Here is a 19,747-nt window from a genome sequence, read left to right as displayed (position 1 = left end):
GAGAGGGAGGGAGTACACGTGTGTGTGTTTGTGTGTGCGTCTGTGTGTGTGTATGTGTCTGTCTGTGTGTCAGTCTCTGTGTGTGTCAATGGTTTTTGACTATTTACATGTAGCTAGAGTCTAACTTAGGGGTGCACGAGAGTGGGGATGAAGAGAGGGAGCACGACAGGGAAAGATGGGTGATAGGAGAAGAGAATGCAATAAATGAGACATGAGGAGATATGTGAGGTGAAATGTGATGGAAGTAGGCATGAGAGGTAGAAACAGAGAGAAAGTCAGGCAGAGAAGTGGTGAGAAAGAATGAGCTGCGCAGTCAAATAGAGAAAGGGAGGGTGCCAGCATTGGTGACAACAACAGCAAAAGCGAAACAGGTCAACATGGGAGTGGGGAATAGTTAAGACTTTCTGGCAAAACCAGGCAGGGTGTATTGGAATGCCTCACTGATTCAGATTTCTTGCATCCCAGTTTGTGAAGGAAAAACCAAGTAGCAACCTTTCCATGAGATTCATGTTGACTTGAGTGTATATGATAAAGCATAGCTGTGAATATCTTCTTTCTGCCTGAGAAACTTTACCCATCATTGATATTGAAGTGACTGGCTTGTTAGCACATTTAACAGCTTCCAGTCCTTTGGCATCTCTCTTACATCTGGAAAAGACTGGAAGATTACTGCAAACATTTTCACTACATTCAGTTTCATTTTCCTTCACAAACTGGGATTCAAGAAATCTGAATCAGTGAGGCATTCCAATACACCCTGCCTTTGGATTCATTCCATCCATTACTTTTGGATTCATTCCATCCATTACAGATACTTTGTCAGTTCCCTGTCCTTAATAAACATCAAAACAAAGTACTCATGAAGTATTCCACACTGGTCTAAATAGAGGGTAAAGAAAAGCTGGCTGTATAACTGACAAGTTTATATCAACTGTAGCAATGTTATCAGAGTCTATCATTGTGTAGATTGAAAGACCAGAAGTACCAACAGTCTGGATTTGTGAGGGCTACGTCACGTCTGATAAACATAAGTGAGAATTTTTTGGAAAGGACTCCACCAAGGTTGATAGCATTATCAATATGGACTTTAAGAAAGCACTTGGATAAGCTTCCATACAAAAGATTAGTAAAAATGAGTGTGGACTAAATTGAAAGTAACCTTGGAACATGGTTTGATAGATGGCAGGTGACAAAGTACTTGTTCTCCTGACTGGCATGATTGTTAAATGCTGTTGCCCAGAAATCTATACTAGAGTCTTAGCTGTGAAACAAACTACTAGGTGAATAAACAGGAGTGTTATATATCCAGGTGACAAAGTTACAGAATGGACTTAATTTAGGGGCAAAACTGTGGTAACTACAATGTGGTGTGCAAGATAGTCATTACAGATCCAAGAAAGACAAATCAGAATACATTCCCTAAAAGGGGAGTTCAGGATCAGTGAAGGAGTCAAATAGTTTAGATGTCCATACTTGTGAATTATTTAAAACCAGCACACAATTGCAAAAAAAGTGATAAAGGAAAATGGTATGTTTTTGTCTTAAGGTAAGTTGGAATTCCAAAGTGAAGTTTACTTCAGTTGTTCATAGCCTTGCTTAGAAAATATTTGCAGTTTTGCAAGCCTCAACATAATTACATTTGCCTTGGAAACGATACAGTGGAAATTTATCAGATTGATATCAGGGGTTACAGAATGGTGGCAGATTACAGAAAATTAGCTCCATTCCATTGAATTTAATTGATTTTTGGATGATCTAATTCAGACTTTTACAATGATTAAAGAATTTAATAGAGTGGTGGAGGAAACTTAATGATTAAGATATAATCTTTAACATTAGAGTAAGGCAATTAAGGAGTGAAATTAAGAAGGGCTTTTAACAGTTTCCTCTAATGGTAATGGAAATCTGGTACACTCACCCACAAATTTTAAGTCAATTCAAAACTTTCAGGACTGAAGTTAATGTAATTTTGTTAGGTCGGGGCCTCAAAGTATACAGTACAAATTTGGGGAAATGAAATTGAGGTACAGATCTGTAAAAAGTACAAATAAAAACCAAAAGAACTGCAGATGTTGTAAATCAGAAACAAAAGCAAAGTTGCTGGAAAAGCTCAGCAGGTCTGGCAGCATCTGTGGAGGAGAAAACAGAGTTAATGTTTCGGGTCCAGCGACCCTTCCTCAGAACTGACGGTGGCTGGGAAAACATCAGTTTATATGCAGAAAATAGAGAGGTGGGTGGGGTAGGGAGTAAATGATAGAAGAGAGCTGAGAGAGAGAAAAACAGCTGAACAGACAAAGCAGTTGCTAACGATCAGGTTGGGAGGGTGAATCATTGTTAATGGGAACTTTTAGTGACTAACAACGGGCGGTGTGGAGTGCAGGCTATGTGGTAACAAGGCCTGGTGTGTGGGGTGGGGGGGTGCAGGGGCATGAGAGGGTTTAGGCCATAAAATTATTGAACTCAATATTCAGTCCAGAGGGCTGTAGGGTCCCCAAGCAGAATATGAGGTGTTGTTCCTCCAGCAAAATGTACAAGTCGCTTCAGGGCTGATGACCCCAATCTTGCTCTACAGTCTTGTGTATTAATTCCACCACGACTTCCAATGGCTCACATTATGTTTATAAGCTGCATACAATGCAACTTATGCAAATCTCATTCTATGCAGAACAAATGGCTTAAAATATTTCTAGATGAATCAAATAGTTGTGTCAGGCAGGAAGTAATCACAACCAATGAATCTACTAAGCCAATGTGAAACAAAAGAACATTTACACTGAACACCAAGATCTGTGCCCCAAAATGCACTTCTGAGCACACGGTTGTACCACAGCAAGGCATTCAACAGCATAAGAATAAAATCTTTCCAGACACTATATTTTAAATATGGAAAGAAAAGGAAGATAAAGTTCCTTCCTCAAAGTAATTTGGTTATAGTTCGCCTATCAAACTTTAAACTATTCTCAAACCCCTCAGGAGATTGGTCAGCTTTATCAAATGGACTGTCGAAATATTTCAAAAATTTTTTTTGAATATATTGAGAACTTGCGGGTACACCTAGGCTGTTGGGTTAGTGAAGGTTCAGGTTTTAAAATGTTTGCAACTTGAAAACCAGAAGCTTGACACTGCTAACATCAAGCCAAAATGGACTGCATGTGGCTGCAAATAAGAGTAAAAAGCAAAGAATATTTAGGTTTCAAGAGTTTTGTTGCGCAGATCTAACCCTGTGATTTACACTTGCATCTTCTCTGACAAAGGAGGTCACTCAAGAATCACTCACTCATTATGTTGCAGCATGGCAAAATAACAACTGCGTTGATACTTACACTGTTGTCCTTATAGGTAGTAGGATTTTTTATGCATCCTTGGGACGAGGACATTGCTGGCTAGGCCAACATATGCTGGCCATTTCTAGCTGCCCAAGAGAAGTTGGAGGTAAAATTTCTTCTTGAACTGCTGGAGTCCTTGAAGGCTGAGAATCTCCTCAGTGCTGTTAGGAAGGGAGTTCCATGATTTTGACTCAAGAACAATGAACAGTGAAATATTTCCAAGTCAGAACGATGCATGGCTTGGACAGAATTTGCAGGTTATATTGGTCCTATGCATCTAGTGCTCATGCCCCGCTAGGTGGCAGAGTCTTGGGTTTTGGACGTGCTATCAAAAGGTTTGTTGAGTTACTTACAGCATACCTTTTGGGTGAAACAAGACTCTGTGTCACTGTGAGGCGTGTGAACTTTGAAGTTGGTAGATGGCACATCAGTCTTTGTCCTGGACAATGTTGATCTTCTCGTGTGTTGTTGGAACTGCAGCCATCCAGCATTTGCAGAGTAGTCCATCACATTCTTAACATGTGCCTTATCTTATGGACAGACATTGGGAGAGAGGAGGCAAGTTATGCAGTGAAGTTGTAGCTTCTGGCCAGTTTTTACAGTCACAGAAGGCTAGTCCAGTTCAGTTTCTGATCAGTGGTAATCCCACCTCATTGATATTTGGGGAATTCAGTGGCGGTAATGCCATTAAGGGACGATGGTTACTGCCTGGCATTATTGTACGGCATTAATGTTACTTGCCACTTCGCATCCGAAGCCTGGAAGTGGTCCATCACTTTGACCATGATTGAGAGCAGATCGATGCAACAGTAACTGGCCAGGAAGGGTTTGTTTGGGACAGGGCTTATCCAGACATAGAAACATACAAAACAGGAGCTGGAGTAGGCAACTCATCCCTTCTAGCCAGCTTTACCATTCAATGCAATTCATGACTGATCTCAAATGCAGTCCCCTGTTCTAGTTTCTGCCCCATACATTTTGATCCTTTTAGCCCCCAAGAATCAGATCTAACTCCTCCTGAAAAACATTCAATCTTTTGGCCTCAGCCACTTCTGTGGCAGAGAATTCTACAGGCTCACCACTCTCCAAGTGAAGAAATTTCTCTTCATCTCAGTTCCGAATGGCTTACCCCATACCTGTAAACTGTGACACCTTGTTCTGTACTCCCCCAGTCACCAGGAACATCTTTCCTGCATTTACAATGTCTAGGCTTTTTAGGACTTCTATTTAGTTCTCAGCCCCACTTATTGTTCTAAACTACGGTGAATACAGTCTTAGCCGATTTAGTTGCTCTTCATGTCCACCACGCCATCTCAGGAGTTAGTCTGGTAAACCAATGTTGCACTCCGTCCATAGTCAGAATAGCCTTTCTCAGGTAAAGAGACCAAAACTGCATGTAATACTCTAGGGATACTTTTTCACCAATGTCCTGTGTAACTCCAATTTTCCACACTGCCATTTATTTTACAGTCTATTTATTTACACATGAACCAACTATGCTTCTACCCAATCCATTCCAGTACAAAATGGGCAATCAGAACCATATCATGTGCTAGGTTTGACTCCAACCAGCAGAGCCCCATCTGAGTGGTCCTGGCAGAACCCTAACTGAACATCAGTCAAGGACTTCACAGGTTATTGTTTATAACACTATATAACTTTGTTTAACATAACTGCAGTGGTATTTCTTTAGCAGTCAAGAGTTCTAAAGACTAAACTGATTCACAAATATGATCAATAAGCCAATGACAGATTTCTATTCAAACAGCATGCTTTGAAATGAACTACAACGCAACTACAGAGATGAAATTTTACTTCCTGAATCATAGACTCTTGATTTTAGTATCGTCCAAATATACTGCAAACCACAAATTAACATTGTTACAGTGAAAGGAAAAGAAACACCACAGACAGGTGCATTGGCTCACAGTAGCTAATTCTTAATCTTCCTCCCACACAGTGTAAAAATCTAGCATGAGAATCACAGAATGGCATATAAGTTGTTGTTGTTACATTCCAATAAGTTGAGCTGCATGAATTTAGTTTTTATTGAGCAGAACTCTCAATATCCTGATTTTTTTTCCTGCGGCATTCATACAGCAGGTTGCAAATCTTCCAATTTGTTGTGAATTTCTTACTTTCTCAAATTCTGCATGAATAATTAAAGCTAACAGGATTTTCTGATATACTTAAACAGTGCAAGTCAGAATGCAGAGTTGCAACCAAACCATTCATAAAAAATCAGCGTGCTTTTGTTTTTGGAGAAATAAAATTAATCCAGTTAGTCAATCAGAAGGACTACTGTGGTCAATCCATTGGACCAATGCTGCATTAGTTGGGTGTAGTTAAGCAATAATTTTCAATTCATGTGTATACAATCTTACCTTACTCTTAATAAGCAGAGCAGAGGAAATAAGTAAATGAATTGACTCTGCCAAACTTCCATCAATATGTAACTTTCTTTTATCTTGCAATCATGATACAATTTAAAGCTTGAATCCTGGGTCATAGAAATGTAGGACTATGGAAACAATATTTTCCAATTGGAAGTTATTTATTTTCTGGTGTGACATGAGTTCTATGCTAAGTGCATGTGGATGCAACTATGGACCGCTTATACTGAGGATGTCAGATCACTTCATTGAATAGTGGAGAACAGGCCTCAATATAGTTGACAGCATTTAAAGGTAGCCCGCACCTCTTGAAGGAGCACAGTTTAGCTTCAGGAAACTATGACAAACATTATGGTCAATGATAAATTTGCAAATGCTCCGCATTCTTCTAACAGTGCACCAGAGAGCTTGGGGAGGGAGATTGCCTTTTGTAATAGAACAGTAGTTCTTAGCAGGCTGCAATATATCAAAGCAAGCATGCAGGTGAGTCATTTTTAGACCTTAAGTGCAATGCAGGAAGATGATGAATAGCTGACATGTGATTCCTAATATCTTTCATATACTCACTCTAGGATTTCCATTACACCTTGTCCCTGTGCTCTTCCGTTACAACAGCATTCTTCATCACTCTCTACTCCAACTAATACTCTCCTCAATCTTCTTTATCTCCTCATACCTTTGCTATTATTGATGCACCAGAAATGTCATTCTACCTGAATGAACATGACCTCAAAGTGCATTCTACTGACACAAATCCATTCCATTTGCAGCTGAAGTTCATACACAACGAAAGTAACAAAGCCATCATTCATCCATGCATTGAGTCTATATTAATGACTAGTCAGACAGATTGCAAACAGAGATGTATCAGGAATGTTGAATCTTGTGACCTGGAGGACAGGTACTGCAGGATTTTAAGCTACCTTCAGTTAATTTCCTTCGCACTTAAATCTCACATTTTCACATTATGCTTCATACTGTGCTGCAGCATTCAGAAGCCACCCAGCTGTTTCTGCTAATCCATGTCATGAAAGGCTACCCTTGTTCCTTTCTTGACACAGCTCATCAACTTGCACTGAGCATTGCTCACAAGATTTAATTCTGAATTTGTTCACAGGATGAGTATGCCTCTGACAAGGCCAGCATTTGTTGCCAATCACTAATCATCCTCAAGTGGTGAGCCAACCACCTTCGTAGTACACCTACAGTGCTGTTATCTGGGAGTCAGCACACAGACATACATACAAACAACAACAACTCGGAGTGTTGTTGTCATGAAGTTGCTGTCCTAAGTAGCATCGGTCAATGTTGTGATGATGCTGAGGCTTTCAAAGGAGATTATTTTGTCCTTTTCTTTTGAAGAAGGGTTGTAAGATGCAGCAGCAAGCTGAAGATTGGCAGAGTCAATTTACAAGAAAGTGAATAATTTGAGAGGTCTTGTGTTTTTTTTTAAAAAGCTGGAACAATGAAAGCAACATGGGTGTGGCCAGCTCTCTCAGACCAGGTTTTTTATCTTTTTTGTACAGATTTTAGGTTTAGTTTTAAGCAGAAGCCCTTTGGGGTCTCAGGAGAGTTAGAAGCTTCAGTGAATGTCTCATAGCTGCTACTCTTTGAACTTTCTCGATGTTTTCTTCCTACTGGATTGGAGAGCTGCATGTGAGAATTTGTGTCTGAATTTGCCTTTTGCCAAGGGGTGAAGTTATGGGATGTTGTGTAATAGAACAGTTAATTAGTACTATATCTATTATTTGGTTAAGTTTTCCAATTATGTTTTTATAAATTCTGTATTTAAATGAATGATGTTTTTCTGAATATCGAGTAGAACATTGGCAGCACGGTGGCTCAGTGGTTAGCACTGCAGCCTCACAGCGCCAGAGGCCCGGGTTCAATTCCTGCCTCGGGCGACTGACTGTGTGAAATTTGCATGTTCTCCCCGTGTCTGTGTGTGTTTCGTCCGGGTGCTCCGGTTTCCTCCCACAGTCCAAAGATGTGCAGGTTAGGTGGATCGGCCATGCGAAATTGCCCTTAGTGTTCAGAGGTACGTGGGATATAGGGGGACTGGTCTGGGTGGGATGCTTCAAGGGGCGGTGTGGACTTGTTGGGCCGAAGGGCCTGTTTCCACACTGTAGGGTATCTAATCTAATCTAATCTAATCTAATCTAATTTGACCTGTCTCATTGCATCTGGAACATGGCACTTCACATCTACCTTAGAAGTAAGTAGTTAGAGTCTAGACTACCTTCTTAAAGTATTTTGAGGGGGTCTGGTCTGGTTCATAACTATGTTCTGTTATTACTACTCAAAGAAAAACAGCCAGTAAAAATATGAACAGGTACCCAAATATCTTAAGGAGCTGGACTCTGAATTAAGAGCAACTCATAAATAGGCATTAGTCATACCGTCATTCACTAGCGTAGTTTTTATTTTATGTTTAGTTTAGTTTTACTTTAACTGTTCATCTTTATAAGCTTAGCTGTGCAATAAGAAAATGTGAAATTGTTCGAAGACCAAGAGCAAAATACCACAGATGTTGAAAATCTGAAAAAGCAACAAAAAAATTGGACAAGTTCAATTAGTTAGGCAGCATCTGTGGAGAAAAACAGAATTAATGCTTCAAATAAGTGACCTTGCCTCTGAGTAAAATGTCTTGCTGTGCATATTCACATGAGCCCAAGTTATGCCTGTCTTTTTACAGAATGTGAGAAACACCCAGTATTCCAGTCCTATTCAGGATCCCTCCCTCATCTCTTGTGGTTACTCTTGTGAAAAACTGGAAAATTTCATTGACTTTGTTTCTAGTTTCCACCTTGCCCATTTACCTCACCTTCACCTTGCCCATTTAACTCTTTCCTTGCCTGCGCTGATTTCACTGGCACAAGCTCTGAGGATATGTTATTAATGATTACGACAAACCCACAGACTTCCACAGTTAATTCGTCATGCATGAATTTTTGTCAATACTTCAGCCTGTTCATCATTTTCCCTAACACATCCACTTCGGTGGCATCATATTTCACATATGTATAAAATTACACCATTCAAGGCTTGGTCAAATGCAAGAAAATCAATGACAGTGGAAAGATAATTCAGGAAAATTTCTTCTGAGTTTTTTTATTACTCTGGACTGGCAGCCCCAACACTGCTGGCATTGTGCAGTAATGCTCTCTGAACTGTTTTCCACTGTGACTCCAATTTTACGCTTGAACATTAATCAGAATGCAGATGCCAGAAAAAAAACATAACTGCAAACAAAGCAGAACAGCGACATTTAGCACGTGCGCATATACATCAACATAATTATACATCATGTGAAGAAAATATGTATTTTTGAAATACTTTGTAAAAATGTTAACTTATATATTCATGCAACTTTCTGCCAAGCTCTCTAGATTCCCTGGTGACAGATAACGCAGTGAAGCCCATCCCCAAACATAATCATATTCATTCCACTGCTTACCACCAGACATATATTCCCAGTTGCTCTGCACATCTTCCACACACAGATCATCTTCTCAACCGCTCTCAGATATATACTTACTTTCTTTTCAACGTACCCCACACACTCACCGACCCTTGTTCGCCTGATCTAACTGACAAGCAGAGTCACAAGCACAGGGTCAGTAGCTTATGGAACAAGCGGGCAGAAGAGTCACCTCTCACCATTCTGCCTCAACCACAAGTTAGTTATTTATTTCCATATCCTGGATACAATTAGGACCCAAGCCATGCTAAATTCATTTCTGGCCCAGTCAGTTAAATTACACTGTTAAAAACATTTCTTGAAGTCAAACAGCACTTTGGAATAACTGATCCACTGTTTAATGCAATTGACACAGCAGGTCCAGGGGTGTCCCATCAGTATCCCTGAACAGGGCTGTCTCCTCTCCACAGACACCACTGCTGCTTAGAGAACGGGGAGTCCCCGACCCCAAATGAGACCACTGCAACCGACATTTGAAGGATCCCACCTGAGCTGGCAGACAGTGGATGATATTGGTTTAGTCAAATAGAACTCTGGTTCCTGCATGCTTTCTATTATATGGATGCTTAGAGTTTATGCTTGAATTCCTCTGAAGTATTTAACAGCACTGATAAGGAGAAAGATCTCATCCCAAGAATCTAGCTTGCCAAATGGATGGAACTGAGGATTGGGATACTTAAAATCATCATGACTATATCATAAAAATGTCGATTTACATGAGGCACAGCCTGTTGACACAAAATGAACTTTCAGTGGATGCAAGGCCTTCAAGTTGAAATATTGCTGGCACATGATGGAAAGCACAGAAACCTACATGAAATCCAGCACCAATGGAAATTAGGAGTGCCAAGCAAATCCTAGTGCCTTACTGCTGCTTGTAATTAAGGTGGTAATGGGCTGCTGAAAATCAGTGACCTTTAGGACCACTGAATACACAGCAAACGGGTGAGGTCATGAGAAACAGTTTAGAAGGACACACAGCGAGACAAGTTGAGAGTTACACGGACCTTCACTTAGGTTCAATTCTCACTTTGAAAGCACTGGCAAGTGCTCATCTCCCATCAACTTTACACATCACTCCTCCAACATTCAGGAATGACATTTTGTTCTTGAAAATCCAAATATTGCAGGTTTTCTCCTCCATCTTCCTGCAGTTGGTATGGATCTTTTGCTACTGCTCCTTCCTCTGATTTAGCAATTTTAGGTGGTAAACTCCGCAGCATTTTCATGTTCAACAATTGAGAACAAACAAATCCTCTGAATAAGTTCTTGCTCTCCAAAAATTCACTCTGCAAGTCTCACAAGCGAATGCTTCTGAGAAACCTCATCTAAACGGGCCCAGCAAAGCTAAAAGAACTGGCTATCCTGTTATTTAACTAAATAGAGGTGGGATTTTTTTAAAAATTTGGTCCAATGCTAGGTGCTTGCTCTTAAAATTGATGGGCAAGTTAAGGGAATGCATGTTTTAACCATGCCAATGCATTCATTTCATTAAGGGGTCCTACTGCACACATAGTACCCTTATTATCACAGTTAACTCATGCCTGTGAGGCAGGCAGCCATCAGGGATGGTTAGAGCACCAAAACCAATATGGTGTTGTGCAAATACAGAATGTAATTTCAGTACAGGAAATCATGCTGTTTTTCTCTGTGGCATACAATTGGACCTAGAACTTGTGCAGTAATTAATTTCTACCCTGTCATAAATGCAACGGTATAAAAGCAACTTAAAAAAAAACATACTTTTTGGCAGGGACAGTTTTCTGGAGATTCCAAAGCTTAAGGGTGTGGTCTTCAGAGGCTGTAACCAGCACAGGCTCTACAGGATGAAAAACTAATGCACGGACTCCATCAAAGTGACTCCGTAGTGTGTACTTGGGGTTCCATGTCTTCCTATATGCATCCTTATTAGCAGGTAACTGAAAATGAACATATGGTTAAAAATATATTATGTAGCTGTACCATACCCAGAATCAACACGTAATATTGGAAAAAAGGAAACAATCTTCACAAGATATCCCTGCTTTCACACAAAGTACACGGACTATGAGACTTTCCAATAGTGATGAGAATCGCTGTATAATGCTGTGTACTGTATTTAAACAATAGGGGAGACTACAACAGTGAGACCTCTAAAATGATTTTTATTCATTCAAGAAATGCAGGCATTGCTGTTTAGGCCAACACTTATTGCCCATTCAAAACTGCCCTACAGCATGTGAAATGTTGTGATCCATGTGGTGTACGTACACCCCTAAAGCTGATAGGGATGGGGTTCCAGAATTTTTCCCAGTGACAATGGAGGACCAGCAATGTTGTTGCAGTGCAAATTATAGATGGTATGCATTGCTACCACTGCACAAATGATCAAAGGAAAGAATGCTGAAGGTGTCGGATGGAATGAAAGTCAAACAGGCAATGTGTCTTGGATAGGGTCTAGCCTCAAGTGTAGCTGCAGCTTCAATCATTTGACAAGTGGAAAATATTTCATCACATTTATGACTTATGCTTTGTAAATGGTGGACAGGCTTGGAGAGTCAGTAGGTGTGTTATTTGCCTCTGAATTCTTGGCCACTGACACGTTCTTGTAGCAACAGCATTTTAATGACTAGTTCTGTTCATTCCAGTACCTAGTCAATGGTAAACTTGATGGCTGGGAATTGGGAAAGTTGCTAGTTGGGAAATTCAGCGATGCTAACAACATTAAATGTCAACAGGCGATGGTTACATTTTCCCTTGTTAGAGAGAGTGATTGCCTCGTACTGGTGTGGTATGCAAGTTACTTACTATTCACTGCCACAAGCCTGTCTGTCTATTTCCAGGTCTTACTGCATTTGGATAGCTTCAGTATCTGAGAAGTTGAGAGTACTGCTGAATGTGATATAGTCAGTAAAGGCAGGGACTTTTGACTTCAGGTCAAAGGTTTGGCCTGGGACACTACCCTAAGGAACGCCTGCAGCGATGTCCTGGGAATTGACCTCCAATAAACATACACACCCACATTTATGCTGGTTCTATCTCCTACAAAGTTTTCCCCTTACTTCCACGGTCTTCAATTTTGATAAGGCTTCGTGGTGGTCACAATCATTCAAATGCTGAAAAAAAACCTGAAAAAACTGTGGATGCTGTAAATCAGGAACAAAAACAGAAGTTTCTGGAAAAGGTCAGTAAGTCTGCAGACAACAAAGTATGAAACTGGATGAACACAGCAGGCCAAGCAGCATCTCAGGAGCACATTGCTTGACCTGCTGTGTTCATCCAGCTTCACACATTATTATCTTGGATTCTCCAGCATCTGCAGTTTCCATTATCTCAGTAAGTCTGGCAGCATCTGTTCTGAGGATTTGGGCATCTGAGGAAGGGTCACCGGATCTGAAATGTTAAAGCGATCTTTTTCTGCTTCAGATGCTGCCAGGCCTACTGAACTTTTCCAGCAACTTCTGTTTTTGTTCCTCATTCAAATGCTGCCTTGATACCATGGGAAATCACCCTCACTTTCTCTCCTAAGCTCAGTGCTTTTCTTCCTGTGCACACCAAGGCTGCAGTGAGGTCCGGAACTGACTGGGCTTGGTAGAATCAAAAGTTAGTTTCAGTGAACAGGCTATTGCTGTACTTTCCATTGTTTTGTTGATGACTAAGCATATACACTAATGAGGTGGTATTTGACCAGGTTGGATTTATCCTTTTTGTAGACAGGGGATACTGAGAAAATTTTCCACATTATGAGATAGATATCTGTGTATTAACTGCATTAGAACTGCTTAAGAGCACAGCTATATCACATTCAAACTGATCAGATTATCAAGCTGCCCATCACATATTTGAGATGTAAAGCTAAGAGCAGCTTCTTTACTCTATTACATCTTCTTAAACTGTTGTCTCTTTTCTGTGCTGGTAAGGTAGGAACGAGGGACTGAATGGCTACACCAGTTCCAAATTCTATGTTTGAACAAGTTCAGCACCCTCATCTTTAACATTAGTTGTGAGGAGCTCATGGACTTCTTTGCCACAAAGTTCAAGTCTATACAATCAGGTACTTTTACCAAGTCTCCTCCTTCCACTAGCCTATCCGACCAAGTTCCTTTCATACATACCTCCTTCCTTTGCCTGGATTTTTTTTTAAGTCTTTCTCTACCTCCCTTCTTCAAGGTCATCTTGTTCATGGGATCCAGCTCCTGCACTGTCTAATCTGCCACACAAAACTAGCCCTCCTCATCCCATTGTTACACTAATTGTTATTTTTAATGATTCACTCTCTCTACATGTGCTGTCTACCTTGTTTAACTCTGTCATAATCCTCACCTTTGGAAAACCAAAGGTCGTAGGAAATTACTGTCCCAACTTCTAATCTCGCTCTTTTTGTAATCGTAACTGTCTCACAAGTCAGTGCCCGACTTCCCCGGAGCTCCATTTGAAACCCTCAACCCTTGAAATACTCCTGCACTGATCCTCCTGGTTCTTGTCATTATACTGCCTTTTTGCAACACCATCAGTTTCCAAACGTACACACAACTTTCTATTTTATGTTTTTGTTTAGACTGAGTATGTGAAAAGACATTTTTAAAATCAAGAACTGGGGAAGGAACTGCTACGGGTTTGAAACAAGTTACTAACAAGTTACTAGAACTTAGAAACTTGTGTTTACACTTGCTTTTCAAGCAATGGGGTAGGTGCCAGTTAGATGGGTGGGTGTGTATGTGATTCAAACAAAAGGTTGCAGATTCGTCTATGTAATTATGGAATATGTTATGGATGCCAGAGATCTTCAGCCTGATGCAACTTTCTGATTGACTTCCAGGTAGGTGAATAGCTTGGGTGTTTACAACAGACAGGCAGAAACCTTTACATGGAGACCATGAACACAAGGACTTTGGAAGCAAAAGGAAGAACATTTTGAAACTTGCAGACTGGTACAACTAAACTGTGCTTCCCTGTCTTTTTTGTAATTCTGCCCATAACGCCAATGTGTTTTTAAGTTTGTCTAGATCTGTCTTTGCATGTTTGTAGGGGTTTAAAAGGAAGGGACAATGAGTTTGATCATGTTGATAGTTCAAATTTTTGTTTTCATATATCTAGGACTTATTTATTTACAATAAATAATAGTTCTTGTTAAGTATGAAACCTGGTCAGTGTCTTCTGTTAACCTGACTCCATCAGATAGGTAAACTGGGGACTTAGCACATTTTGATTAAACTGTTAACTTTTGTGGTGATTGCGGATGTAGTGGGTCTAGGTGAATTAGCATCCTTTCACAAGTGGGATGCAACAATTGACACATTAAATTTCTTCTATTTAAAGATGGTGAGGCTGAAAATGTTTTTGGTCCCTACTCCAAACTCCATTTCTTGGTTACCTCTCTCTCTCTCTCTGGTGACTGTCTAAAACTAAACCAGTCTGCTTTCTACCTTGGTGTTATACTTTACTCAAGATGAGCTTCTAAGCATCTTCATAACTTCACCCATTTCACCTGAGGCTAAAACCTTTATTCATGACTTTGTTACCTCCAGATATGATTACTGCAATATATCATGGTTAGTTTCCCAATCTGTATACTTCAGAAACCCAAGGCCACCCACATTCTGCTGTGCATGTCTTAATTTGCACTAAATTCATTTCACACATTAGCCCACTGTGGCCACCCACCTATTTTGATCTGAGAAAATTGTTGATTTTAAAATTCTCATCCCTGGTTTTCAAATCCCTCTAAGCTCTCACCCCTTACTATCTGTAGTCATCTTTAGCCACAAAACCCTCAAATATCCATTTAATTCCTGCCTTTTGAGTACCTCTGGTAGCTTTTAATCACTGGTGTCTGTTCCTCCAGTTGGCTGGATCCTGAATACTTCCTGATACCTCTCCACAACTTATTGCGCTATTTTTTAAAAGTCATTTCTGAAAATCAATCTTTTGATCATCTGACCAAATTTCCCATGTGGCTTGTTGGCATTTTATTTCATAATACTCCTGTCAAGTACCTTGGGATGTTTTTAGTATGCATGCACGAAATAAAAAACATTTTTATAACACTTGCTCATAGTTATAATGACTGGGATTGAAACAAACTAAACCATCCCATGTGCTAGGTACGACTCATCACACTTCCTTCATGCTCATTACTTATACTCAGGTGCATTGGTATAAAACTTAGCCAAATGGTGACTTGATTTTGTGGTCAACTAGTTAGACTTCACCACATTCTGTTATCTTGCATCAATGACTTCAGCTGGTCTTTAATATTCATGTGGACTTCATGGTTGAATAAGGGAATATTCCTGTTACATATTCAAATGAAACTAAGCACTCCAGCATCAAGACAGTATGATACTTAACAGTAACAGCGAAGAGCCTCAGCAAAACAGGTATTCAGGGTAAAATCTCCACAGGATAAGGTTATACCTCTCATGAACGAAGCTAGTTGCAGTTGTTGGAGATAAAGCATCTCAGGCCGAAGATAGTGCTGCTGGATTCTTCAGGATGGTGTTCAAAGTGCAAACATCTTCATGTGCTTAATCACTAACCCTTCAACTAACATTATGTGGGGACTGCTTGTTGATGGTCACACCTTTGTTCAGTTTTGTGCACAACTCTTCTGATAATGAGCAGTTTGTCACAATATGCAGCAAGACCTGCCCACAAATCCAGGCTGATAAGTGACAAGTGAAATTTATGTATGTCACAACTGAAAATTATACTCTACAGAGAATTTTGTCATCTATGCCTGATATTCAATGGTAACTCCACTGCCAAATCCCCAATCATCAGCATCCCGAGTCACCATTCTACAGAAATTTAACTAGTCCTGTCACATGAAACAATTGCTATAAGAACAAGTCAGAACCTGGACATGCTGCAGTGAGTGATTGCAGATGTCTAAACCCACTCACGATCTACAAAACACACAGTAAGGTAGTCAAGAAAAGAAAGAAGCTCACTTAATCAGCTACCAGACATTATGACTTCAACACATACTATCTAGAAGATGCACTCCCACAATGATTTATTTCTACAACCTCTCTCAAACTTTCATTTACTATCATCTTGTCGTGCAAGGGTAACAAGTTCATGGGGATGCCACCATCTACAAGACCTTCTCAAAGTCACTGAAAATTGTGACTTTGAAATGTATTATTGTTCCTTCATGATCTTTTGTCATAATTCTGGAACTCTCTAACAGCACTGAGAGGAGACAGTAGGAACTGCAGATGCTGGAGAAATTCTGAGATAAAGCTGAGAGCTGGATGAACACAGCAGGCCAAGCAGCATTAGAGGAGCTGGAAGGCTGCCGTTTCAGGCCTAGACCCTTCTTCAGAAGAAAAAATGTCTTTTCCTGAATTTTTTCTGAAGAAGGGTCTATGCCCAAAACGTCAGCTTTCCTGGTCCTCTGACGCTGCTTGGCCTGCTGTGTTCGTCCAGATGCACACCTTGTTATCTTAGCACTGAGAGGAACTCCTCTTACAATGACTCCGTCACCTTGTCATAGCAAATATGGGTATATAATAAATGTTCATGAAATGTGTGTGCCATGTATGAACAAACAAAATTAGTTAGCCAATACCATTCATAAAGGATGCAGTAGTGCTGCAGGGTTTTGCCCTAATTCTTGTTTGTAGGAATGCCTAGGCTGGTCTGTGGCTAGCTGTTTTTGGTACTCAACATGCAAAGTTACTTTATATCACAGCTTCACCAGATTCTTGGAACTTGTGTAAAAGTCATTTCTGTTGCTTTTCTTGTGCACCCTGAGAAATCCAAATTGACCAGCATGGGGAAATGAAATATATCGTGAGTTATGACTTTACAGGCTATAGTGGTATAAAGTGGTATTGTTGATGCTGTTGACCTCAGATGTTTCAAGTATGCTTAATACAGGATTGGTGTTTAGATTAACTAATATGATGCAATGGAGGAAGTCCTCATTGTTCATATCATTTGCACAGCAACCACGACGTTTTACTACTAATGCCATACGGACAGGGAAGATTCTGAGGATGAGTTCAGGTCAGTTACTCCTTGATGGTAATTCCATCACCATGTGACACAGGCCCAGTTTGTTCCAATTTCCTGAAGGAGTATTAGTCATCCAATCAGCAGAAAGGTGGGTTTTTTCCCCAGCATGTTTAACACTCTTGACAATGGCTAGAATTTTCTGATGCAGCAGTCCCAAGTTAAAACCTTTTCTTACTGAACAACAAACTGCTCAGATACTGACATCACCCACCCAGAGTACCTGTGTCTTTCCTTCCCTCAGTGATTCTTCCAAATGGCACTGAAGAGATGTTCACCAAAAGAAACTTTTTTTTATTAATTCACAGGACGTAGCCAATACTGGCTATACCAGCATTTATTGCCCATAGAGATGTCAAGAGTCAACCACATTGCTGTGGATCTGAAGTCACTTGCAGGCCAGACCAGCCAAGGCAGCAGTTTCCTAACTTAAGGGACATTAATGAATCAGGTGGATTTTTCCAACAATCAACATAATCATCAGGAGTCTCTTAATTCCAGATTTAAACCAACAACTGGAATGTCTTTTATTAGCCAACAGGTTAAGAATAGACATTAAAGAGGACGTTTTATTTTAAAATAATTTTTTATCTATTTCTCTGGAATGAATTGGAGGAAAAAAATGAGAACAAGAGGAAGTATGGACTAACTGGATTTTATGATACCAACTCTCTCTCTAGCCACAGTACATTTGTCTGGGTGTTAATTGGCTAAGGGAGAGACTTCTACTTATTTCTGGGGAGGAAGTCCTGCATTAAACAGCCCTCTGCCTAATTGATTGACAACCAACTTTGTAGTCCTGAAGGTACCAGGTTCGAGTGGTAATCACCGCACTGACTGTAAGGCACTTCCTAAACAGAGGCAAATGAATGCTAACCTGAACAAATCTGGGGTATCAACATATCCCAATAAGGGCATTTGGGAGTGGGAGTCATGATGGATGAAAAAGAAAAGAGAGAATTGGTGTGTTTCCAATGGGGGGCAGTCACCTCCAAACTCTACCAGCTTGCCCAGTAAAAACCACCAGGCCCTACTGAAGGTAACACTGAGGTGGGGTCAGGATGAGTGCTTTAGGATTTTGATAGGCCCGAGGCTTGCTGGGCCACCTGATGCCTATACTGCCCAATTAAAATGGGAAGAGGGATCGAAGGGAGGTGGGAAGCTACCAGGCCAGCACTGAATTTTTATAAATTCCTTTGCTTAGCATGCCATGGGAGTGTATAAATCGAGCCCAGTATTTCCATTATGTATTTGCTGCACAATTTCAATGACTTAAGAACCTACAAGAGGGTAGATAATAATAAACTGAAGTAATGTTCATAAAGTGGCAGAATTGAGAATAAATTTTTTTTAAGAAATGACAGTTTTCAAAAAGCAGGTTGTTATGGAGACAGAGCACACTAGGGATAAGGTGAGAAAGAGAGAGACAGACATAGAGAGAGAGAGAGAGAGAGAGAGAGACAGAGACATAGACAGAGAGAGAAGGAGAGAGAAGATGAAAGGGAGGGAAAGAGAGGGAGAGAAGAGAGGGGAGGGAGAGAGGAATACTTTAATAAATGTGTGTCACTTGATGTACAAAGAGCAGATGAAAATGAGTGTCAAAAGAGTCAGGAACCTCATTACTGACACTGATTTTGAGACAAGCAAAAGAACTTGCATATATATAGCATTTCTCTCAAACTCAGACCATCCCAAAGCACTTTACAGTCAAATAAGTACTTCAGTTGTTAGCGTGGTAGTGTAGACAAACACAGTAGTCAAATTGTGCACAGCTAGGCCCCACAAATAACATAAAACATTAATCCAAATAATCTCATGTAGCGGTATTTGTCCAGGGGATACAGTCAAAAACCATCCAACCCTCTGTTAGAAATATGCTTTATTAATTCATTTTTTTGAAAGGATTCATGTCAAAATGTGACTGTTTTCCAAAACATTTTTCCACTTCTTGGAAGTCACATGGCTTAAGTTAGTTATTTATTAAAGAAATCTATTGCTTTTTATTCCAGTCTATATTTATAATATTCTAATATTTGTATAGGTAAAGTATATCATTTAATATATCAGGAATTGGGTAAACCAATTAGATTTGTTGTCACCACTGAAGTATTGAGACTTGAGATAGACCATACATTCCTCCAATCTCAGTCCCAGCATATCTAATTATTTTATAGTGTAATGCCTTTAGATACTTTTGCACAGCTGTTCATGAGGGACCTTAAAAGGGACGTGGCTTGCACAGTAAATTTGGGTTGTCATTTAGCTGCATAGTCGAGAAGTTTGTTCAGATATCAGAAGAATTTTCCAGCCCTTCTTCACGTAATGGGAAGCTTTTGAATGCACCCATGATAGTAGATGAGAATCTCTGCAAGATGGCATCTCCTGTTTATCCTGGATTGAGGCATTTAAAATTGACACCTTTGACTCTTCAACAGACAGCAATTCTGCATAAGTGGCACTTTTGCTTGCCAATTTCAAACTCAAACAGGGTTGGCATTGTAGGTATACATCTCTCATTGCCACATCTTTCTTCAACTCAGTTTCGA

At 40.1% G+C, this 19,747-nt stretch overlaps 1 protein-coding gene across 6 annotated transcripts in view; it reads right to left on the bottom strand.

Annotated features, from left to right (window-relative positions):
- strn3 (striatin, calmodulin binding protein 3) overlaps positions 1–19,747 on the bottom strand; it is a 172,403-nt gene that overhangs the window by 32,966 nt on the left and 119,690 nt on the right. For all 6 annotated transcript variants that reach the window (XM_048537452.2, XM_048537453.2, XM_048537454.2 and 3 more), the window contains one exon: positions 10,944–11,119. In XM_048537452.2, the coding sequence (XP_048393409.1) occupies positions 10,944–11,119 (176 nt within the window). The remainder of the gene's footprint in view (positions 1–10,943; positions 11,120–19,747) is intronic.

Source organism: Stegostoma tigrinum, chromosome 10 (genome assembly GCF_030684315.1).
Source record: "Stegostoma tigrinum isolate sSteTig4 chromosome 10, sSteTig4.hap1, whole genome shotgun sequence".
Classification (NCBI taxonomy): Eukaryota; Metazoa; Chordata; class Chondrichthyes; order Orectolobiformes; family Stegostomatidae; genus Stegostoma; species Stegostoma tigrinum.
Note: the sequence above shows the minus strand (reverse complement) of the source record. Positions and strands in the feature narration are given on the sequence as shown.